The 25,872-nt window shown below is 40.2% G+C and overlaps 1 protein-coding gene across 1 annotated transcript in view; it reads left to right on the forward strand.

Moving 5' to 3' along the window:
* The window catches only part of LOC127448473 (low-density lipoprotein receptor-related protein 1B-like), a 508,438-nt gene that overhangs the window by 306,304 nt on the left and 176,262 nt on the right, over positions 1-25,872 (forward strand). The window contains exons 22-27 of the mRNA XM_051711016.1: positions 143-388; positions 2,003-2,200; positions 3,144-3,348; positions 5,472-5,636; positions 6,164-6,408; positions 24,953-25,084. Of these exons, the coding sequence (XP_051566976.1) occupies positions 143-388; positions 2,003-2,200; positions 3,144-3,348; positions 5,472-5,636; positions 6,164-6,408; positions 24,953-25,084 (1,191 nt within the window). The remainder of the gene's footprint in view (positions 1-142; positions 389-2,002; positions 2,201-3,143; positions 3,349-5,471; positions 5,637-6,163; positions 6,409-24,952; positions 25,085-25,872) is intronic.

The raw sequence follows: 25,872 nt of genomic DNA on the forward strand, positions 1-25,872 counted from the left end.
GTTGTTCTTCCCTCATCTGTGGCTTTTCTGTTTCAATTCACACCTTGAATCTCATATGCCAGCAAAAAATGGCTTTCTATCTTTCTTTTTTTTTTATTTCCTCCATTTGTGTCCTCACTCACGCTGTTCTTGTCTCTTTCAGAGAAATGTTTGCAAGGCAACGGGGGCTGCAGTCACCAGTGTGCAGTGATCCCTAGCAAAGGGGTTGTGTGTTCTTGCCCTACTGGACTCCATCTTGGCTCTGACAATCGAACATGTGAGATGGTGGACTACTGCACAGCACACCTGAAGTGTAGTCAGATATGCGAACAGCATAAGACCACTGTCAAATGTTCCTGTTATCCCGGCTGGAGACTTGATCCAGATGGAGAGAGCTGCCATAGCACCGGTATTTAAATTCCTCAATCTTAGCACTGTGGAAATCGGTTATTAAGAGGAAGAGTATACCAACAAATAAAAAGTTTGTCATTATTTACTTACTCTCATGCCATTCTACAATTCATAGTGATCAACAGCTGTCAAGCTCCTATAAATACAACATAGCACTATAAATGTATATTAAAAAAAAAATACTCCATATTTACGCAATAGCCAAAGTTTTCCCAGTTTACCAATGCTTGCTTCTAGCTCGCACCCACACCCAGATTAATTTTTTTTTTTTTAGCAAAACAGTTACGTAATGATTTAAAATATATATATATATATATATATATATATATATATATATATATATATATATATATATATATATATATATATAAATATTATTCAACTTTAGAGTTCCACAAAACAAAACAAAAAAAACATTTTGGTTTGAATGATTACGCTGCTTTTGGACAACGTCAGTGACAGACATCAATAAATAAACTGTCAGTTACTTAACCACATGTGATGTATGTATTTATTTATTAATTAATTAATCCATTTATTCATTTAATTATTCATTTATTTTATGGCCCTGTTAAAATAAAAATTATAGGAATAAGCTGATTTAAATTATCTAATCGTCACATAACTGCCTCAAGTAACACTTGAAATTCATATAAACTAGTTCATGATTCTTAGTGAAGTAACTTCCTTGTGCATTCATGTCTGCCCACAGAGGATATGTCCACTGTGCACAGCAATAAGAAAACAGTAATACAATGACAGCAGGATATGCTGGCAAGAGCTTCCCATTGAGAAGCTAATGTTGTTACAGCAGCATGCCTGCCAAATGCTTTTAAATTGTCTCAGGGAATCTGAATTTGGTTCATTAGTCAGAATATGACATTGCATCTGTGTGGTATTTTATGGATTCAGTGACATATAGCTCTTGAGAGTAAGCTCTTGTTTTAATAGCCACATTTGTAGCTCTCAGCAGGTTATCTGCAATAGCTCTATGAGATTTTCTCATTGGCTTTAGGAGTGGTGTGGTCTAGTAGATGAAGAGCTGCTGGGCTGGTAACCGAAAGGTTGTGGGTTCAAACCCCACACAGAATTAGCCTAAACTAATCACTAGTGTGCACTAAATCAAGATAAAAAAAATTTAAATTATTATTATACATACAGTTTAATAATAATAATTCTAATAATAATAATAATCATCATAATAATTCAAAAATTGTCTAGTTTTCCAGGTTCCAAAAAACAATAATGTGGACAGAAAGTGGTCTGAGATCCAGTCACAATTAAAACAGACCAACATGAGTTCTGGTTTCTTTTTTGTACTTAGTTCCCTTTTTGGTCAACTTTAAGGGGTCTGAGTCTGACTTTGGTTCTTTTAAAGAAGACTCAAGTGTGAGAACACCCTAAACCTCAGGTTGCTCCAAAAAGATTGGCCCCTGAAATGTGTGTGTCGCTTTGGATAATAGCATCAGCTAAAGGCCTAATAAGCATTTGTGTGCATATAAATATGTGCATGGTTGATGGCTTAACACAAAGCCTAATGCTCTTCTAACATTCAGCTGTTGGGGTATTAATAATCAGTTTTTGTTTGTTTTTGTTTTTTTTCATCGGCAAGATCCCTTTGAGCCCTTCGTTATATTCTCTATCCGGCATGAGATCAGACGAATCGACCTTCAAAAACGTGACTACAGCCTGCTCGTGCCTGGCCTACGGAACACCATCGCTCTCGACTTCCACTTCAACCACAGCTTGCTGTATTGGACTGATGTGGTGGAAGATAAAATCTACCGGGGAAAGCTCTCAGACACTGGAGGTAATGAACAGACATTGATGTCCCAGTCCCACTTGGCCTTTGTTTAACCTAAGCTTTAGTTTGAGTAAATGCATTGCAATATGCATTGTGCATGAGATGGCTCTCTGAGTGATGGGGATAACCTCTAAAGGAGCTGATGAATACTTCTGTATTGTTGAAACATTTTGAAGCTGGATTAAGCATACTTTTCAGGCTTTTTCTCTTAGGACCATGCCCCCATTGCAGCTTTTGCTCTCCATTTGTTAGGATTTCAAAAAAGCCCTCCATAGCGGAGGATAATAGCCAACAGCTGAATTATAGACAGCTGAGAAAGCCTTTAATGTTTGCTATGACACTGAGGGACACTTTTTATCCTTCTCGATTCTTGTTTGTGTTTTTCTCCAAAGTTTGCTTTTTTATTTTAATTATCATTTTGAAGAGCTCAACAGTGAAGACCCCATGAAATCACTCATTTTAAGCATAAATCTAACAACATTTTGTGAGGTTTTTGCTTAAAATTGCTCAATTACATGTACCTTTTTTTTACAGATATTTTGATATTTTGACAGGAAGACAAAACACTGATTAAGAAAAACAGTTTTGCAGTGTATTGAAGGATTTGTCCCCTTTTTATAAGCCAGTTGTCTTTAGTTATGTTTCAGCCATGAAACAGGTCGGTTGCAGGGGGAGGGACATACTCATTCTTGAGAGCATATGATTGGACAAAACTTATGTGTATTGTAACATAAGTCATTTTAAATCTGTATATCTGCTGAAGTGGATTTTGCCAACTTTTAGGGCTAGATGATTTCAAAGCATACACAAATGGACTAAAAGCCACAGAATGCTAACTTTGATTTCAGTGGGTCTTAAAAAGCAATCTCAGAACAACCAGAATGCTTTGCTTTGCTGAATTTGATATCCTGTCCACCTTATGAACTAGTCTGAGTGGTTTGTTTTGTAGGTGTAACAGGGGCTGAGGTTGTGATTCAGCATGGCTTGGCCACCCCAGAGGGACTTGCAGTGGATTGGATTGCAGGGAACCTTTACTGGATCGACAGCAACTTGGATCAGATTGAGGTGGCCAAGCTAAATGGGGAAATGAGAACAACTCTGATTGCCGGCGGCATGGAGCATCCACGAGCGCTGGCTGTAGACCCAGGACAGGGGTGTGTATTAGTCTAATGCAAATTTTACCAGAGTCTGATTTTCTTTCCTCATTTTACATGGGGGTATTTAAACTTGGTCAATTCATAGCTTTCCTATCATGAAACGAACAAGTGTAAATGCCTTACAATATGCATTTGAAATGGATAGCAATTCGATCATGACCCCACTAGGTGGTTTGAGACGCAAATGAGACACAGCTCTGCCAAGTTTATATACATATAACTAACTTCTCCCAAACGGAACTACATCAGCATGAGGAACTTTTGGAGCCCAAAGACAAGAAAGAAAATTCTGCAAAGAGCAGTTGTTGCCTTTTGTATTGCAATCATCAATGCAATTTATCTGCCTCTGTTTTTTTAGATTTTACCAGCCATATCAAGTGTAGCAAAATTCCACTGCCCTGCATTAGTATCGTCATGGAATTAAAATCTGTAACATTTGCATATAGCATGGGGAATCGTAGATTGGATTTATGTCTGTTTTGCAGCGATACGTTTATGTGACCAAGTGTAAATGGAACGTGCATACACAATTGCATTGCAGTCCGATCAATCAAATATAAATAGGCCTCTTTTCAGGTTCTATTCAGTAAATTGCACTACAGCAAGAGCAAACGGGGGAAAAAGTTTTATTTATTTTTATATCCTTATTTGTCCTCATAGAAACTATGTTGGGTACATTATAGAGCAATCATATTTCAGAGGACTTGTTTGTCATCTATTACTAATGATAGTTCTAGGATAACACACTGCATCTTGCGGTTTATTTGTTGTGTTCTGTTTCCTTTTTTGTCTCCTTGCTTTCAGCTGCACTCTTGTTTGCTCCGCTCTAAATTTCTCTTTGCACGGTCTGAAATATGACAACATAAGCTCAGAATAGTCACAAGATGATCCCATTTGGCCAAGGCCCATAGAGAATGCCCATTGGCATTGCAAATGAATATAAATCAGGCTTTTAGCTTTTTGCATGTTTTATGCAGTGGAAATAATTTGACCAAACTCTGTGAGCAACCTGTTGAGTAGAAAAGTGGAATCTGTACAGTCCAACTAGAGCTCATGTTGGCATGTAAATTAATGATGTAGGCCTACTATAAGCAATTTGCCCGAAAGAATAAAAGAACAATTAGGAAAACAGTCAAAAAGTGATTTCACACCTTTGCAGTGTGGTACATTTTATACAGAACCAAATCCATTACATGCCAAACACACCAATGTCATGTGTGTTGAGTCCTGAAGGGATTAGTGACATTGTAATTACAGACTCTTTTATTCATTTAAAGCTTGGTTTAATTATTTAAGACCAGAGGCCAATGAATTGGCATACTGAAAAGGAGAAGGCATCATCCTTTATGCAGTATTTGTGTGGTGCACAAACATTTGGCTGGCAATTTAATTGTTTTTTATGTAAATGCCTGCTGCTGGAACATGATCATACATTTCATTAGAGTATGAGCTTGATGCAAGTATTTAGCATTTTCATAATCCCTGTAATACACCCATTTGAATGTACCTTTTGTTTTAATGCCACCCCAGAGAACTATGTCATTAGTTAAAATTAGCCCACATTTTCTATTGTGATTGATTTTCCTGCCTGGTTGGACCCAGAAAACCCTATGTGTATTCAAAAACAATTTTAATTGTTGCATTTTCTCAGTTTTTAAAACTTTCAGAAGTTATTCGGAATAGTAACAGTGTTGGTGTTTAGGGTCAGTCTGGCCCCAATAACACATCATTAAAAAACTACAGTACAATTAAACAAATCCAAATAGACTGAGTATGGCTACACTCTATCAATATGAGAATGTTAGCATTTTAATTTGGCATTTTATATCAGAAGTCTCTGAGACCCCAAAACATTTTTCATGACTTTTGAAGCATGTTATCATGTTTGTCTTCTTTATTAGCAGTTCTCATCAATTTAAAATCAAACAATATTATTAATATTATTATTATTATTATTTTTTATTTTATTTTTTATTTTTTGTGCTTTATTTGCTTTTTATTTAGAAGAATATTCATATGACCTTAGGAATGTTTACACTGATGGACTATATGGTCGGATGTAGTGCTCAAGTTAATTGGTATTTAGATGAAAAGTTTCTAATCAGTTATGCTGTGTGTAGCATTCTCTTCTGGACCGACTGGGATGCTTCCTTTCCTCGGATTGAGGCAACTTCAATGAGTGGCAGTGGACGACATGTTGTATTTAAGGACATGGAGATAGGAGCCTGGCCCAACGGACTCACACTAGACCATCAAGAGAGGAGAATAGTGTGGACAGATGCTCGGTAGGGTCAAATGGTCTCATCTGATCAATGGCAGACAGGGGAGTGTTTAGAAAACCTATTTGAAAACAATATTGCTTCGTGACATTAGTGGCACAAACAAGACACAGTTCACCTTTAACTAAATGTGTTTTGGGATAGATTACAGTTTATTTGCTGTACTTGTAAGCAATGTTGATTACAATTTGCATGGTTCAAAGTTGTTAGAAAGTTTTGATGCTTAAAATCCAAAATGACGCTATCAGAACCCTAATAAATGTAAACCTAGAGGAATGAATGATATGAAAGTCATTTCCTTGTAACTTGTCTTGTTGGAACTTGAATGTTTTGATTATTTTGATCTGAATCTTTTGCAATATTTGCCATGACAAATACGATTTACAATTTTGAGAAATATACTGATCATATTTTGTCATATCTCATGATAAAAGGTGCACATGTACCTCCCTCAGGAAGTTGTCATCACTTTAACGCTGTAATGATATGGGCATACAGCTCCAGTCTTACCTCATGTTTCTCTTTCCCTGCAGCTCAGATGCAATATACTCAGCTCTGTACGATGGCACTGGGGTCATAGAGATCCTCAGAGGCCATGAGTACCTGTCACACCCTTTCGCTGTGTCTCTCTTTGGAGGAAGTGTGTACTGGACAGACTGGAGGACTAACACTTTAGCCAGAGCAAATAAATGGACAGGTCGCAATGTTACTGTGATCCAAAAGACAAGTGCACAGCCATTTGATCTAGAGATATACCATCCTAGCCGACAACCTCAAGGTATGTTATTATTATTGGTTCTTAATGACATTACAAATATTTCAACAATTTATGTTTTTATATATGTTTCAGTGATTAATACAATAATGTACAATTTTCGCCTTGTGACGCATTTTTAAAAATGTTTTTATTTTTTTTACAATACACAGCGGTGTGTGAGCAAGATATTGTTATTTATTAATCAAACAAGAGTCATCAGTGTGGAACTTAATCTTTGTATTCATGAAGCAGCCTTTAGGGTTTCAGATAGTCCATGTTTGCTCTGCACTCAAAAAACAAAACAAAAAAACAATTTTTTTAATAATTTCATAACAGAATTCCATCAAATTAACTGAATTTTTTAACCAAGTAAAACTTAAAATATTTAGGTGATTCTTTTAATTTTTTTATATTATTTTGTTGAAGATTACTCAATTGAATTTGTTTTACTCATTTGAATTTTGTTATGAAATTAAAATATATCAAGTATATCTTGAGCAAAAAATGTGTTAAAAAAAAAAAACCTAGTGAGTTGCTGCTGCCTGCTGCTAACATAGGTGGTGTCCCTATAAAGCAGCATTCTAACTGAAATTGATCTGTAACTGAAACACTCATGCACAAGATGCTGAAAAAAACATTTCTGTGAATGGTCTCTTAGAGTTTGGCCAAAACAAGGTATCTTAGGAGGCAGCATAATTATGCCTAACGTTTGGAACAGCTTTCATGTCAAGAGTGCACCTAAGATGCCTAAAACATGTGTATTTGTTTTACTCAAATACAGTTTTTGGAACTGCATGTGATACATTAAGTATAAACATATGTAGATACTCTGTGTATTAAATAAGTATAATAATTAAAAGAGAAAATTGAACTAGTGTTTTCTTATATCCAAGTATGTGAAAAACTGAAAAACACAGAATAATTATAAAATTATTTGAAATCAAAGCAATTAAATAAAAAAAACATCATGCTGAAAGTATTTCTTGAACCAAAGACCAACACAACCTTGTTGCCATAGTGACCATTTCTGTTTTATAAACTGTACATGTAACAGGCATCACAGTTTTCCTGAATTTAATTTATTGAGGTGTCTGGGCATGAAATCTTAAGAGAAAAACCTAACTGAAAAATATTGCACCTTCAGACTGAGCATCTAAATGTTCCAAGTGTCTAAACCCCTTATTTTGCAATGAAGAAATTCTTACCGTTCACACCAGATGAGCTTTTTCTACTAGCAAACCGCAGCACAGTTTTGACCACATGTGCTGAGCTGGTGTTATTCTGAAAAAAATATGATCCACCCATGTTCGGATTTTGTTTGGGAAACACAGTGAAATTTTCCAACATATGTTTGCCGAGGATTAATTTGATCCGGTTCCCGCTGATCATTCATTTCTTCTGTCAATCTGGAAACGGCTAAATGGCTCCAATGAGAGCAGCTGAATAACTGAAAAAGGGGGTAATGCAGAGAATAAGCAGGCTTGACGTGGGCTCAAGATGTGTTCTTTCCACAAACCAAATGAATTTTAATTGTTTCATGGTACAGTGTTAGACAAGGTTTTCTCTGTTCTGCAGCCAGGAAGGGCAGCAGTTTATCTTCTGTTAAGCAGACAGTGCTCTCAGTGACTGCTTGCATCTTTGAAAGAAAAATAAAAAATGTGCAACTATTTTACATTATTTTATAAAAAAAAACATGCATGCAGCATTTATTTACTCATATTAATTGAGAGAAAACATGGAATATTTGTACTTTAAAGAATACATTTTTCACACCACAGGAACATTTACAATTAACTAGTGAAAAAATATAAATTTAATAGAATGTTTCACCCCAAAACGATAATTCTTGTGTTCATGCGAAAAAGACATTGTAAGCCAACTAACCAGATTTTAACATGGTGTATAATGTTTATTTATTTATGGATGAATCCAGGGTGTGCTGAGTGACTCCAGCCAGGTCTCCAAAGCAACCAAATTGGCCCGGTTGCTAGGGAGGGTAGTGTCACATGGGGTAACCTCCTCATGGTCATGATTAACTGGTTCTCGCTCTAATGGGGTGCGTGGGAAGTTGTGTGTGGATAGTGGAGAGTAGCATGAGCCTCCACATGCTATGAGTCTCCACGGTGTCATGCACAGCGAGCCATGTGATAAGATGCGTGGATTGACTCTCAGAAGCGGAGACAACTGAGACTTGTCCTCCACCACCCTGATTGAGGTGAGTAACCGCACCACCACGATGACCTAGTAAGTAGTGGGAATTGGGCATTCCAAAATTGGGGAGAAAAGGGGATTTAAAAAAAAAAAAAAAAAAGAAATTAGCTCTTTATTAATGCTCATCAGCCAAAATAATCTCATTGGCATAATTTCAACCAGCACAGAAATGTTGGGAGCCCTGCCAAAATGGCTCTCGTCTCCAGCCATGGCACCGGGTGACTGTTTTACACAGATAAGTTCAACAAATTGTGCTCCGTAGCCAAGAGAGCCAATAAGTAGTGCTAATCCAATTTAAAAGAGCCCATGGGAAAGTCTGGCTATTTAGGGTCTGGCCATTAACAATCCATGGCAGTTGTGTTTATGTGTGGCACCTGCAGTTCTAGCATTGTAGTAGTGGACCTTGGAAGTTCTGTGGGCCATGAGAAAGGGCTACACTAACTAGCCTAATGGGCTGAGACTTCAGATGTCAGCTGGCACATTGTAAATGCATTAGGCCATGTGTGGTTTGACCAGTTTGGAAGGTTCCCATTTTTAGTGCCTGTGTGGCCAGAAGTGTTGTAAGCACTTTTCCAGCTCTGTGCTGACAAGTAGAATGTGGCAGCGGGGGCGTGGGCGTGGGAGCGTCCATCCGGAGAGAGAGAGAGAAAGTGGTACGGGTGCATACACTTGAGCCAGATTATGATTAACACCTGCTTCCAATTGCAGTGAGCTTGGGGAGAGCGGTATATAAGGGACCACACCACCGGCAAGAGGCGAGAGAGTCTGGGTCCAGAAACCTATTGTGAGGCTGAAGTCTGATTGTGAAGCTGATTTGTTATTGTGAAGTTGTAAAGCTGACGTGTTATTGTGAAGCTGTAAGCACTGAAGTTTATTCATTAAAAACCATTACCTGTGAGTGGAAGAAACCATTTCCCTGTGTCCTCTTTCCCCTCCTGACCTGAAGTTTGTTACACTGGTGCCGAAACCCTGGATTGAACTTGTAGGAAATAGTATGTGTGAGCTAGGAATTAAATTAAACTGTTCTTATTCTACATTATTATGTAAGAAAATGTATAATGGAATTAGTCGCATTCGACAACAATTATAAATTAGATAAATGACAAATAACTAGATTATTTGTCTGAATAAAATTCTCCACCATTAAAATCGTAATACAAATTCTCGTTGTATCCGCTCACAATTCCTATTGTAAGGAATTAGCTTTAATAAGGGAATTATGGTTAATTCACTTATTGAAGTAATATTATTCTCATGGTTTATTGAAAATAATGAGATTATTTATCAAAATATACCACAGTCAAATCATCTTTGAATACAGACAAACTTTACTGCTATTCTAAACATAAACTAATCTCAAACTCATACTAACACATACAACATGAAACAGGTTGTTGAGTAAAGTGACAGAATGTGAAATAAATGATCAATACAGATAAAATGAACTTTATGGAGTCTGTTGACAATGCCTTAAGAACCATTTATCCTTCTTTGAGTCTAAATCGATTTGCAATCGGATTACCCAAAGTATTCAACTAATACACCAGCACTTTGAGCAAAAGTCTGGAGATTTACTTGCGTGTCGTTGCATATCCTTGTGTTGCTTGGTTCTTTGGCGTTTGAAGAAAGTTTGTTCTGTCGATGTCTTGGACTCTGTTATGATCGCGGATAGTTATTGTCTGGATGGCTGATGAAGTGGGCTTTGAAGCGAGGCCTTCTGCAAGGAAGACTCGCGACTCCCATTGGGTGTGTGAACCGTAGAGCAGAGAGTGAGAGGCTTCCTCTGGACTTTGTGTCCCAAGTTTTCCTTGGACTCTACATGGCATGGAGGATCTGGAAGAAGCAAGAGAGCTGAAGAGGGGTGACCATGAACAAGCATTGTAAGAGAGGATTCCAATAGGTAGATCTAAGAGAGAAGGGGAGACAGTTCTTCCTTGGTAGGAGAGTTTTGAACTAAAATTGGCCGCATCCCAAAGATGTCCTGAGCCAATCAGAAGTGGCTTTTCAGAGTCACATGGTCGACTGGTCTGTCCTTTTCAAAGTTGATTTACAATCCTTTGTGTGGAGAATTCTTACCACTTACCGCTCAAAATAGTGCATGTTTAATCATGAAGTGTTATATCTTGAAAACGGTGCAAGAGACATGACATTTGTTGTCATCAACATTCTCTACATGAACAAGCAAGCATTTACATACTAAATGTGACGTACTTTCATGACTATTATGTGTTTAAGTTACAAAACATGAAAATCCCTGATTACAAATCATACTGGTTAATTCATTGGTTTTACAACATGGATAAAACATGTTATGAGAAACCTGATTGTCAGGGTATACTATCAGGTTAAGCCTTGAATAGTTATCATTCTTAGTAGAATGAGATGAACAATACAAGATTAACGATTATTATATATTATACTTATTCATTTGTTAGTTAGAAGTGATTACAAATCACTACACATATTTCAAAAGGTACATCAGGCTATAATCATTAATTTGTCAGTTATAAAAGTAATCACAGGTTATATAAAACATACATGATACAGAATATATATCTAAAGCAGCTACTGGTGATTAATACAGCTTATTGGCAGCAATTTTGAGACCGTTGCCTATTAAAACCATGAGAGTAGGACCCATGCAGTCTCTGCTGAGTTAAGAGAGAATGTCTTTGGAATGTGCAAACTGGGAGAGGAGGTGTCCTGGAGGAGAAACAAAATGTCACTGTTTTAGGTCTATGTTAATTTCGGGCCTTGGGACTTCCTTCACGAGTCTCCGTTTCCTGATATGGCCGCGGATTTATGCATTAAGGTCACAAGGTGTTACTTGGCCATTTGGTCTTACAGAGGGTTTAAGTTTGTGGAACAAAGAAGGGTCATCTTTATTGGTCAGCTCTGTCATTACAAATCCTAGTTTGAGATTAAGCAGGCATGGGAGAGACAGTCTCCTTCAGCAATTTATAAGCCATGGATTTGTTTTTATAACTCTAATGACTCGGTGGGGGATCTCTCTGATCTGTGGAATGTGATGTTGTGTTCATTTGATGGCTTCGTTCATGGATAATCCTACAAACTAAAGACAGTACGCCCCCGCTGCCACATAGACTACTTCAAATTACGACTGGAGTTTGCAGACAGGGTGTATCTATCCCTCGTCAGACAAAGCTGAAAACAACAGTGAAAATACAAATTAAAGCCTATTTAACTTCCACTTTAATATAGCAGTTCTATATGCAAGGTTAACTCAAATTAGTTTATGAAATCTGTGGCTTTTTTACGAGTTGGTAATTCCAAATCATGTGTTTCTATCTCGAGTCAAGTGCAAGTGTATTTATTCATAAATCCCCTGGAGACCAACTGAATGTAGGACTCTGATGCAGAAGATCGCTACGAGAAATTCAACAATTCTACACAGAATGATTTAACTACAGAATCTATACTGACTTTCTCCTGAACTATAAAAAGATTTGGACTGGCGCCAGCAAGTCTGGGTGTCATGCATCTGGCAAATCTTAACTGCCGAAAAAACAGTGGGGAACATTGGGAAAGGCACAGTGAAGCTCATCTGTCTTTGTTGTTAATCAGATAAACCCCCCAAGCTAACTCCTCACATGACTGGCCATTTGCTGATGGACTACTCTTTTCATGATCACCAGAGAAACCTATTGTTGGAAACCTAGTGTTCTTCAATATAACCAACTCTCCACATTTAAAACTATTATACTAATCATGAGGCATGTTTCCACCTCACATGAAGCTTAATTCATGAACAGTTGACATGGACCTTGGCCTTTTTATTTCACTACAATCCAAATACACAGACATGTGTTGGATTATACAAATATGGACAAATGCATGCTATGCAGACAATAACCCTGAACATTATGTTCTTCATAACCCATGTATTATCCGTGTTGAAACTAAAAAGTAATTAGTAGGAAGTTTTATCATGTATTATAACTGAATTATAACTTTAATAAGAAAGTACAAATGTTTGGTATGTAATTGATTGTCTCTTAAATTCCAGAATGGTGGTATGAAGTATTTTCGGGTTATTTGCAGTTATAGTTTTCTTATGAAATTCATGATTAAAATGTTCACTTTTTGAGCGGGAAACTGACAAACCTTGTAACAAAGACCATAAATTAATTGAAGGGAGGACATGTCGACCATGGGCCCTCTGATTGGCTTAGAGCACCTTTGGGGTGTGAACAAACTGGATAGGTTAAAAGACCAGCCGGGACAACCCCCTGAGTTCTTCTCTGCTCTACTGCCATCACACACTTTGACTTCTGGGGAGTCCCGAGTTCTCCCTGAGAGGAGTCCTCACCTCCAGGGCTCTGCCTGGTCATTTCCATCACCCATCCATCAAACCAAACTAAGGCCTCCTGGAACTGAACCAGCCCAAAAGGACTTCAAAGAACTCCACATGCCAAACAATACATGCAACACCAGTACAGTCCTCCAGACTTTCGCTGAAATCTGGTGCTTCAATGTCAAGCTTCAATCTCAAATCATGGCGTATTAAATTAAGTTATCAGGATTTGTTCAAGGCAAGGTCTATAGACTCCATAAAATTCATTTTTCTGTTACAGATAATTTTCCATTCATCTTGCGTCAAAGCTCACTTACCAACCCATGTTTTTTGTTTAGTTGTGTGTTAGTCAGATTTATGTTTAGATTAGCAATAAAGTCTTGTTTGTATTCAAAAATGAATTGACTGTGGTATATTCTGATAAATAATCTCGTCACTTGATTTTCAAAGATCTGCGCACTTAAGCTTGAACTATATTTAAAACAGTTATGATATTATTTTCAATAAACCATGAGAATAATATTACTCCAATAAGTGTCTGAATAAAATTCTCCACCATTAAAATCGTAATACAGTGTCTCGTTGTATCCGCTCACAATTTCTATTGTAAGGAATTAGCTTTAATAATGGCATTATGATTAATTCACTTATTGGAGTAATATTATTCTCATGACTTATTGAAAATGACATCACACATATTTTAGGTATAGCTACATTTACATTTATATTTATTCATTTGGCAGCTTTTATCTAAAGCAACTTACAGAAGAGGAACACATATGCAAATCATCTTAAGCAGACAGTGGTATGAAAAGTGCCATATTACAAAATTTCACTAGCATCAGAATAGCATTCAAAACAGATTAAAATGCAACAAGGGCATTTTATTTTTATTTTTTTTTTATTGACTGGTTAAGTGCTCATGGAAGAGATGTGTTTTTAGCCGTTTTTTGAAGACAGAAAGTGAGCCAGCTTCACGGATGGTGTTGGACAGGTCATTCCACCAACGTGGTATGATGAAGCCGAAAGTCCGGGAAAGTGTTTTGGTGCCTCTTTGTGTTGGTACAACAAGGCAATGTTCCTTAGCTGACCACAGGCTTCTAGTGGGCACGTAGCTCTGCATAAATGATTTTAGGTATGCTGGAGCAGACCCAGTGACTGTTTTGTATGCTAGCATCAGAGCCTTGAACTTGATATGTGCATCAACCGGCAGCCAGTGAAGAGAGACAAGGAGTGGTGTAACATGCACTCTCTTTGGTTGATTAAAGACCAGATGTGCAGCTGCATTCTGGATCATTTGCAGGGGTCTAATTGCACATGCAGGGAGGCCTGCAATGAGAGCATTACAGATGTCCAGTCTAGTTATGACAAGTGACTGAACAAGAAGTTATGTGGCATGTTCAGAGAGGAAGGGTCTTATCTTCCTGAAATTGTAGAGTGTAAATCTACATGATCTTGCGGTCTTTGAGATGTGGTCTGTGAAATGTAATTTGTTATCAATGGTTACCCCTAGATTTCTGACCGTTTTGGAAGGCGTTATTGTAGTTGCACCCTGTTGCACGGTGATGTTGTGTTCAACAGTAGGGTTGGCTGGAAAGACAAGGAGTTTGGTCTTCTCTGGGTTAAGTTGCAGGTGGTGTTCCTTCATCCAGGCCGAGATGTCTGCCAGGCAGGCAGAGATTCGAGCAGTCACTGTGATGTTGTTGGACTGGAAAGACAAGTAGAGTTGCGTGTCATCAGCATAGCAGTGGTAAGAGAAACCATGTGCCTGAATGATGGGTCCCAGTGATATTGTGTATACAGAGAAGAGAAGTGGCCCAAGCACTGATTCCTGAGGTACCCCAGTAAGTAGCTGATATGACTTTGACACCTCACCTCTCCAGGCTACCTTGAAGGACCTACCTGAGAGATAGGAATTTAACTAGTCAAGCACAGTTCCTGTGATGCCCAGCGAAGAGAGGGTAGAGAGTAAGATCTGATGGTTGACTGTGTCGAAGGCTGCAGAAAGGTCCAGTAGAATCAGGTCGGATGATCTGGATTCAGCTTTCGCCTGTCTCAGTGACTCAGAAAACAGGGCAGTCTCGGTGGAGTGTCCACTTTTGAATCCTAACTGATTGTCATTCAGCAGCTTGTTCTTTGAGAGATAGGCGGAGATTTGATTGAAAACTGCCCTTTCAAGTGTTTTTGCCATGAATGGGATGAGAGAGACTGGTCTGTAGTGTTCAATTTGTGTGGGGTTAAGTGTGGGTTTCTTCAGCAGGGGGGTTACTCGAGCCTGCTTAAATGTAGTGGGAAAAGTGCCTGTAAGTAGAGATGTGTTAATTACGTATGTGAGTGAGTTCAGGTAAGATGGATGGAGAGATGGCCTGGAGAAGGTGAGAAGGAATGGGGTCAAGTGAACAGGTGGTGGGGTGGTTGGAGAGGAGGAGTTATCTGAAAAAGTTGCAAGCAGAGACTGCCTAGATCTGCTGGATCTTTAGATTTCCGCCGTCTCCTCTTAGCTGCCCTGAGGTCAGTACGATGTTCACGAAGGACGTCAGAGAGCCAGGGGCTGGGTGGTGTAGTATGTGCTGGCCTTGAGGAGAGAGGACAGATGTTGTCTAGACAGGTTATTAAAGTAGAGCTTAGTGTGTCTGTGGCAGTGTTTACATCAAGGGTGGAAAATACATTTTGTGTGGGAAGAGAGGTAGAGACAGCAGTGGAAAGGCAAGAGGGTGAAAGAGAATGGAGGTTATAGCGAAAGGAAACCAAAGGTGGAGTCTGTTTTAATGTTGATGGGAGTCATGTTGAATTGAACAAAGTAGTGGTCAGAGACATGTAAAGGAGTAAAAAGAACATTTGAGTTAGTACAGTTATGTGTAAAAATGAGGTCCAGCTGGTTGCCCGATCTGTGAGTTGCTGTGGTGCTTAGTCTTTTCAAGTCAAATGAGGCCAGAAGAGCAATCAGTTCAGTGGCCTGGGGCTTGTCTCTGTGTATGTTGAAATCACCAAGAACCACAAGTGGCTTACCATCCTCCAGGAAGGAGGACAGCAGGACATCCAACTCCTCGAGAAAGTTTGCCAGCTGACCTGGAGTGCGATAGATGACAACAACATGTATTTATGTGGGTTGCATTGTAGTAATAGCATGGAATTCAAAAATAGTATTGTTGCATAGAGAAGAGTGTGGTGAAAATGTCCAGTTGTTATGAATGATCAAACCTGTTATATGTATATGTCTCATCACTGTCACGACTGCTATGTTGATCGGAACTGCACCCAAGAATTTCACACACCATTGCACTTGTGTATATGGCTGTGTGACAATAAAGTGATTTGATTTTGACCCCTACCGGTGTGTCGAGGGGTGTGAGAGAAGGAGAAGTTGTTGGAGAGAGCAGCAGATGTTGCTGTATCCTCTGGACGTATCCATGTTTCTGTCAGTGCCAGGATGCTGAGGGTGGACTGTGTGGCAGAGGCTGGAATGAAGTCAGCTTTGTTCACAGCTGACTGGCAGTTCCAGCTTAGCTTTGAAGCAAGATCTTTTAAAATTATGTGACAACATTATTCATCAAAATATACCACAGTCAAGATAAACAAATATTTTGCTATTCTAAACATAAAAAAACTAATCTAACACATGCAACATGAATGTGAACTAAATGATCAATACAGAGAAAATGAACTTTATGGAGTCTATAGACAATCCCTTCAGAACCATTTATCCTTCTTTGAGTGTAGATTGATTTACAATTGGATTACCCAAAGTATTTAACTAATACACCAACATTTTGGGCAAAAGTCTAGAGATGTACTTGCGTGTCGTTGCGTTTCCTTGCGTTACTTGGTTCTTTGGCGTTTGAAGAAAGTTAGTTCCTTCTATGTTTTGGACTCTGTTATGATCATGGATAGTTGTTGTCTCGATGGATGATGAGGTGGGCTTTGAAGCAAGGACTTCTGCAAGGAAGACTCGCGACTCCTGTTACGTGTGTGTGACCCGTAGAGCAGAGAGTGAGAGGCTTCCTCGGGACTTCGGGTCCTGAGTTTCCTTGGACTCTACATGGCACGGAGGCTGCAAGCCATGAGTGCAAGAGCATGGAGGATGAGGAGCTGCAGAGGATGTGAAGTGCAAGAATGCCTAAGAAGAGAGGAGACCACCACTGACTTCTTCCTTGGTAGGAAACTTTTGTGCTGAAATTGGCCACACCCCAAAGATGTCCTGAGCCAATCAGAAGTGGCTTTTCAGAGTCACATGGTCAACTGGTCTGTCCTTTGCACAGTTGACTAACAAACCTTTGTGTGGAGGATTCTTGCAAACTTCCCACTCATAATAGTGCATGTTTAATCATGAACTTTTATATCTTGAAAATGATGCAAGAGACATGACATTCGTTGTCATCAACATTCTCTACGTAAACAAGCAAGCATTTACATACTAAATATGACGTACTTTCATGAATATTTTACGTGTAGGTAACAAAACATGAAAATCCCTGATTACAAATCATACTGGTTAATTCGTTGGTTTTACAACATGGATAATACATTACACGTTATGAGAAACCTGATTGTCTGGGTATATTATCAGGTTAAGCCTTGAATAGTTACCATTCTTAGTAGAATGAGATTGTGGCATGGGGGGTGTGGCCATGTGTTGGTCTGCGGGAGAGAGAGAGTGGTAAGGCTCGTCACCTGGTTCATAATTATCTCTAACACCTGTCTCTCATTATAGTGATGGCGGAGGGAGACTTGAAAAGGCACGCCAGAGCATCAGAGAGGGAGAGAGAGAGTGACCAGAAAGCATGACAGCCCTGAACTGAGAGAGGTTGATTTGCTAGAGTGCTTTCATTTATTTCGAATGTTTTTTTTCTTTGTTATCGACGGTTACCGTCAATTGTGTGTGTAAGAGAGAGAATAAAAGGACTGACCTTGAACCTGCTTCGTTGTCTCCTGACTCCTCCATTGCCTGAACTTAGAGATCTGTTACAGTGGTGCCGAGAATCCGGCTTTGGAGGAGAACGCTGCCATGGAGTCTTCACCACTGGGTGAAGTCTTCAAGACCCTCACCAGCATCCAGCAGTCACAACACCATGCCCTCATGGAGGTACGCTGGGAGCAGGAACAGCGTGTCAAAGTCCTGCTCCAGGCACAAGCTGAGGACTGGCAGGTACTCTGGAGCCTGATCGCCAGGGAGGTGGCTGGCACTGCGACCTCCTAGGAGCCCATCACACTGGTGGCCCTTACGAAAATGGGGCCAAACGATGATCCAGAGGCCTTCCTCGACCTCTTTGAGAAAACTGCAGTGTTTGGAGATTGCCTCCCAATCAGTGGGTGGCCTGCCTGTTGTCCCTGCTCTCTGGGGAGGTGCAGCTGGCAGCACAACAACTCCCCACCGCCAGCCTCCTGGATTACAATCAGCTGAAGAAGGCCATCCAGCAACGGGTCGGTGAGACCCTGGTGCAGAGTCAGCAGCTCTTCTGCTCATTGAGCTTCGGGAAGGACGGCCGCCCGTTCGCTTTTGCGCAGCAGCTCCGTGACGCCTGCCAGAAATGGCTGCTGGTGGGGGGAACCCGTGGTGTCATGGAAATGGTCGATCTGGTGTTACTGGAGCAGTTTGTCTCCCAACTCCCCCGAGGCATGTCCAAGTGGGTCCAGTGCCACCGCCTGGCATCGTTGGAAGGAGCTGTCCAGCTGGCAGAGGACTACATGGAGGCAGTGAAGCAGTCTCTTCTCTCTCTCTCTCTCCACCTCCTGTGCCTCATGTTCCCACCTCACCCGTCCACTAATTCTGGGAACCAATTGGCCCGGTTTTAAAAATCTATTGAGGGTAATATGTGTGGATGGGTCCTGCAAAGTATTGGCACGGGGTGTGACGTGCGATACTATGGCTGGTGAGGCGGTACCAGGGCCGTCAACATCGGCTCCGCATGCGCATCCCCTGAGGGGGATTTCCCTCTGGAGCAGTCGCGTGATGAGTCCCTCTAGCATGCCTTCGACAAAGTGAAAGTAATTGATGGTCAACAGCTCCAGCCCGGTGTTGTGCTCACATACCCGTACTTTTCTGTTATTAAAGAGTGGTTGTATCGAGTGATGCAGGACACTCAAACCAAAGAGAATACAACTCAGCTGTTAGTACCAAAGAGCCGTCGGGAAACATTCTTCCAGGTGGCTCACTATAATCCAATGGCTGGCCACTTAGTTCACGAAAAGACTTTGAACCACATAATGGCCCGTTTCTTTTGGCTGGGCATTCACAGGGACGTTCGCAAGTGGTGTGTGGCATGCCGTGAATGTCAGTTGGTAAATCCACCGGCCACCCCAAAAGCGCCATTGCGCCTGTTGCCGTTGATCGAGATCCCCTTCGAGAGAATTGGATCTCGTCGTGCCATTAGAATGGACTGCACGTGGACATCGCTTTGTGTTAGTTCTGGTGGACTATGCAATGCGATATCTGGAAGCAGTGCTCCTGCGCAACATCTCAGCACGTAGTGTTGCAGAGGCACTCTTCAAAATGATCTCCCGAGTGGGGATTCCAAAGGAAATCCTCACTGATTAAGGCACAACATTCATGTCATGTATACTACGCGAACTATTCGAATTATTCGGCATTAAGTCGATTCGCACCAGCGTTTATCACCCGCAAACCGACGGGTTGGTCGAACGATTTAATAAGACCTTAAAAAACAGGATTCGTAAGTTCGTACAGGAAGATACTAAAAACTGGGATAAGTGGCTCAAACCCTTCTTTTTTCAGTAGGAGAGGTCTCGTGAGCCTCCACTGGGTTTTCCCCATTTGAGCTACTGTATGCAGCAGCGCAGCGTGCTTGATGTCATACGGGAAGCTTGAGAGGAAGGACCTTCAAATAGTAAAAATCTAATTCAATACGTTCTTGACCTTAGAGCAAAACTCCACACTTTGGGGCAGGTAACACAGGAGAATTTGCTCCAAGCGCAAGAACAAGGCCGACTGTACGACGGGCACTCGACTACGGGAATTCGCACAGGGAGATAAAGTGCTTGTATTGCTGCCCACCTACCACCTCAACCTCCTCAAACCATGGATTGAGGCGGTACCTGTAGCCTTGGCGATGGTAGGTCCGGAGAGGGCGGAGCTCGGGCCGGAGGTATTTCCCAAATCAAGTTCATTCACCCTGGTCCCTTGCGGAGACCACCTCTCGCTGTCGCAGCTTACAGATATTGCCAGGTTGCAAATGGAGTTCGCAGACGTGTTTTCACCCCTACCCGGTCGCACGAACCTCATAGAGCACCACATTGAGACCACCCCAGGGCTGGTGGTTCGTAGCCACCCCTATCGTCTTCCTGAACACAAGAAAAAGTTTGTTCAGGAATAATTAGAGGCAATGCTTGAAATGGGCATAATAAAAGAGTCGCACAGTGGTTGGGTCAGCCTGGTAGTTTTGGTACCGAAGAGCGACGGCTCGATCCACTTGTGTGTTGACTACTGGAAAGTGAACGCGGTGTCCAAATTTGATGCTTATCCAATGCCGCAAATTGAGGAGTTACTCAATCGGTTGGGCGCGGCTCAATTTTACTCGACGCTGGACTTAACGAAGGGTTATTGGCAGATCCCTTTAACACACCGTTTGGATTACACCAATTTGTGACTCTTCCTTTCGGTTTGTTCGGAGCCCCAGCCACGTTTCAGCACCTTATGGACAAGGTCCTCAGACCGCACATGGCATATGCCGCTGCATATCTAGATGACATCATCATTTACAGTAATGATTGGCAGCGACATGTGGCCTTATGACATCTTTGGCCCAAGACCAAAAAGGGGGTAAGGCAGTTTTTGGGGCTGGCTGGCTACTACCGAAGGTTTGTGCCTAGTTATTCTGATGTTACCAGCCCACTGACTGACCTTACTAAAAATGGGGCTTCCGATCCGGTCCAGTGGACAGAGTTGTGCCAACAGGCCTTCCTTAAGGAAAGTCCGCACTGTGTGGGGGGCTGCTTCTACATGCACTTGATCTCCCCTTTATTTTGCAGACTGATGCATCTGAGAGGGGGCTGGGCGTGGGGCTCTCGCAGGAGGTGGGAGGGGAGGTACGGCCATTGCTATTTATTATCGCAAGCTCTCCTTCAGGGAGACAAAATATAGTACCATCGAGAAGGAGTGTCTTGCAATTAAGTGGGCTGTTCTGACCCTCCACTACTACCTGCTGGGGCGAGCCTTCGCCTTCTGTTCCGATCACGCTCCTCTGCAGTGGCTCCACCGCATGAAGGATACTAACGCGCGGATCACCCATTGGTACCTGGCTCTCCAGCCCTTTAAATTCAAGGCGGTTCACAGACCGGGGGCACAGATGGTTGTTGCTGACTTTCTCTCCAGAAATGGGGGGGAGTAGGCAGGCCGGATGTTGCCCCGGCCTGAGTCAGCTGTGGGGGCATGTGGCATGGGGGGCATGGTCATGTGTCAGTCTGCGGGAGAGAGAGAGCGGTAAGGCTCGTCACCTGGTTCATAATTATCTCTAATACCTGTCTCTCATTATAGTGATGGCGGAGGGAGACTTGAAAAGGCACGCCAGAGCATCAGAGAGGGAGAGAGAGAGAGTGACCAGAAAGCACGACAGCCCTGAACCGAGAGAGTGGTTGATTTGCTAGAGTGCTTTCATTTATTTAGAAAGATTTTTTTCTTTGTTATCGACGGTTACCGTCGATTGTGTAAGAGAGAGAATAAAAGGACTGACCTTGAACCTGCTTCATTGTGTCCTGACTCCTTCATTGCCTGAACTTAGAGATCTTTTACAGAGATGAATAATACAAGATTAAAGATTATACTTATCAATTTGTCAGTTATAAGTGATTACAAATCACTACACATATTTTAAAAGGATATAATCATTAATTTGTCTGTTATAAAAGTGATCACATGTCATGAAGTCATTTTCTGAATTATCTAGCAAGACTATGTATTGTGTACATTTTGGGGCTAAATGCATTCTGTACATTTTAGAGGGTTAAATCACAAGTACTGGTACTTTGTGTGAAATGTTCATGGATTCCTTTTTAGCTGCTGTTTGCAGAATAATGATCGTGATGTCTCGTGATCTGATGAGTCTAGTTTAAGTGTAGCAAATTGGTTTATATCGAAGGACAAAAACAGAGGGTGTTTTAAGCCTTTCCTGGGGTTTCCAGGGAGTGTGTTCTCTGTCTTTTATTACCTGTAACCTCTGCCCTTTAGGGTCTCTTTGCAGAGATGGTCTTGATGGCAGTGTCAGGCGATAACCATTAAATGTGGGGGTATTTCCTTAGAAGTATGAAGCTCTCAAGTCATGTGCTATCTGGACAAGTCCCTTTTTGTTAGATTTATTGGTCAGATGTGAGCTTTAGCTGGACTTCTTGTCACCTAGTCAAGCAGAATCTTTTAATTTATGATGTTGAGGAATTCCAGCATTAAAAGGTTGGGTTTTCTAGATTCAAGTCATATTGCAGCAATTGTTCTCTCTTCTGCATCTAATATCCTACACGCCCCACCAAGAGCGAACCACATTATAGTGACCACGAGGAGGTTACCCCATGTGATTCTACCCTCCCTAGCAACCAGGCCAATTTGGTTGCTTAGGAGACCTTGCTGGAGTCACTCAGCACACCCTGGATTCAAACTTGCAACTCCAGGGGTGGTAGTCAGCGCCTTTACTCACTGAGCTACCCAGGCCCCAGCAACAAGCAGACTACCGTTTGTGCACTAACATATTTTGGTTATGCAGATCCACTTTTAATGCAAGGAGCGAAGGATAACTCCCAAGAACAGGGAAGTTCCAGAAGAATATTAGTGTAACTATAAACTACTGGATATGCAACCATTGCTATATACTGAAAATAAATAAATAAATAAATAAAACCAGCCATACAGGATATTTAGGAGATTGGCAATATAATATCTTAATATTTAACATTTAATAGTAATAAAATGTTAATGAAATATTATTAAATTATAATAATGGTAGAATTAAGAAAATCTGTATATATGTATATATTCATTCATGTTAATGAATTAATTGAATATTATAATACATATTTAATAATATTATAATACTTATTTAATATACACTGGCAGCCAAAAGTTTGGAATAATGTACAGATTTTGCTTTTATGGAAAGAAATTGGTATTCTTTTATTCACCAAAGTGGCATTCAGCTGATCACAATGTATAGTCAGGACATTAATAATGTGAAAAATTACTATTACAATAAAAAAAAATATCCTCCACGTGCAGCAATGACAGCTTTGTAGATCCTTGGCATTCTAGCTGTCAGTTTGTCCAGATACTCAGGTGACATTTCATCCCACGCTTCCTGTAGCACTTTCCATAGATATGGCTGTCTTGTCGGGCAGTTCTCGCACACCTTACAGTCTAGCTGATCCTACAAAAGCTCAATGGGCTTAAGAACCATAACACTCTTTTCCAGTTATCTGTTGTCCAATGTCTGTGTTTCTTTGCCCACTCTAACATTTTTATTTTTGTTTTTCTGTTTCAAAAGTGGCTTTTTCTTCGCAATTCTTCCCATAAGGCCTGCACCCCTGAGTCTTCTCTTAACTGTTGTACATGAAACTGGTGTTGAGCAGGTAGAATTCAATGAAGCTGTCAGCTGAGGACATGTGAGGCATCTATTTCTTAAACTAGAGACTCTGATGTACTATTCCTCTTGTCAAGCTGTACATCTGGGCCTTCCACATCTCTTTCTGTCCATGTTAGAGCCAGTTGTCCTTTGTCTTTGAAGACTGTAGTGTACACCTTTGTATGAAACCTTCAGTTTTTTGGCAGTTTCAAGCATTGTATAGCCTTCATTCCTCAAAACAATGATTGACTGATGAGTTGCTAGAGAAAGAAACCATTTTACCATTTTTTTATCTAATATTGACCTTAAGACATGCCAGTCTATTGCATTCTGTGGTAACTCCAACACAAACACAATGTTAAGCTTCATTTAACGAACCAAATAGCTTTCAACTGTGTTTGATATAATGGTGATTTTCTAGTACCAAATTAGCAATTTAGCATGATTACTCAAGGATAAGGTGTTGGAGTGATGGCTGCTGGAAGTGGGGCCTGTCTAGATTTGATCAAAAATGACTTTTTTCAAATAGTGATGGTGCTGTTTTTTTACATCAGTAATGTCCTGACTATACCTTGTGATCAGCTGAATGCCACTTTGGTGAATTAAAGTACCAATTTCCTTCCGAAACAGCAAAATCTGTACATTATTCCAAACTTTTGGCCGCCAGTGTATTACAATGTTTAATGTAATTAAATATTAGAATAAATATACATTTAATAGGCCTATACTATCACTCATCCTCATTCCAGCTGGCCTCCTGATTTGTATACTATGTGTATACTATAGTGCTTGAATAGTGCTTTTTTAAGGACGATCTTTACCTTTAGAGAAAGGTCTGATGTTTAAGCACTCAAGTGACCTTCTAGCCATCTCTAGGTCTGCCTGCTCAACATTACCTTAAGAGGAAATATAGCAAAAACTGAACTGAGGCCCTCTATGTACTGTAGATGATCTTCCAGAGGTTTAAATGTGCTGTAATGTCAGGAGTACAAAGAGTTGTCAGTAATTTTCTTTCATTGATGAAGCAACCTCAGATCTTCACCATATCTTGGAATCAAAACTAATGTTTTCATTGCGGGGTTGTAATTGCAATGTGTTATACCCATTTGTTTGTTTTGCTCTCTTTAATCCAGATATCTTAACCATTAAATCTTAAACTTCTCAAATCAAGTGCATCCTTTATATAGTATATATAAATCATGACTATCTTATATTTTAGCCTCTTCAAAGTTAGGCACCCTTTGTTAAAGGGATAGTTCACCCAAAACTGAAAATTCTCTAATTATTTACTCACCCTCATGATATCCCAGGTGTGTATGACTTTCTTTCTTCACCAGAACACATTAGAAGAAAACTATCTTGGCTCAGTAGGTCCTTAAAATGCAAGCTGCTCTTCTTAAGCAATTCATAGGATATTGATTTGACTCTTTGCCGTGTTTTCTTTCCCTGGTTTAAATGCATGTCACACTGGGTTTTTCAGGCTCAAACCCATGCGAGGGGAACAATGGAAGAGGTCTTTGCTCCCATCTCTGTCTCATTGATTACAACCATACAGCCTCGTGTTCCTGTCCTCATCTCATGAAGCTCTCCGTAAACAACCGCTCCTGTATGGGTGAGTATGTAGGGTCTCTCTCCACAAACAATACACATATTCTAAAGAAAAGGGACGTGTGTATAACTGTGAATTGACCCTTTGCTAAGCCCTGCTTCTGACCAATCCTGTTATAGCAACTGTTGCCCTTTCGCCATTACTCTGACATGTGTTTGCTATTTTCCAATGACAGCCTATGGAAGTAATGTGTGTTTGAGTACTTTTAAGTGGGATTTTATCAAAATAATCCAACAAAATGTAAAAACACGTCACCGGGTCATTTGTAATAGTGACACGAGTTACCCAGAGAGGATACCCGCACTGTTTTTCTTTCTTTTAAAAAAAAATTATCTTGAAATAAATACGGGGATGAGCATGTTATGGATTAAACTGTTTCAGCCCTTGTTCCCAAATAAACGTATAACATCTGCAATGACACCTACATTTCCTCCAAGGTATATTAAAGCTAAAAACTGAATGTTAATTTATTTATGTTTGATTCAAACCATAGTAAAAGCAATAGTAAATAAACAGTTCACAGTATCAAAATGGGTGTGTTATGAGACATTATAAACAGCTCTGTTCACTTACTCTTATTTTATTGGATATATTATCGCTATTAAAAGTTTTTGTCTTTTCAAGTGACTGGAATAATTGTTTGCCTTGATTCTGATTCACAGTCTCCACAGTTTTTAATCACATTTTAATAAATGACTGTGTAATTTAACAATTTAATTTACAAAAAACTTGAGATAAATATGCATTACAATGTTACTATTCATACCAGCCCATGTAAAAAATATACATTC

Source organism: Myxocyprinus asiaticus, chromosome 11 (genome assembly GCF_019703515.2).
Source record: "Myxocyprinus asiaticus isolate MX2 ecotype Aquarium Trade chromosome 11, UBuf_Myxa_2, whole genome shotgun sequence".
Lineage (NCBI taxonomy): Eukaryota > Metazoa > Chordata > Actinopteri > Cypriniformes > Catostomidae > Myxocyprinus > Myxocyprinus asiaticus.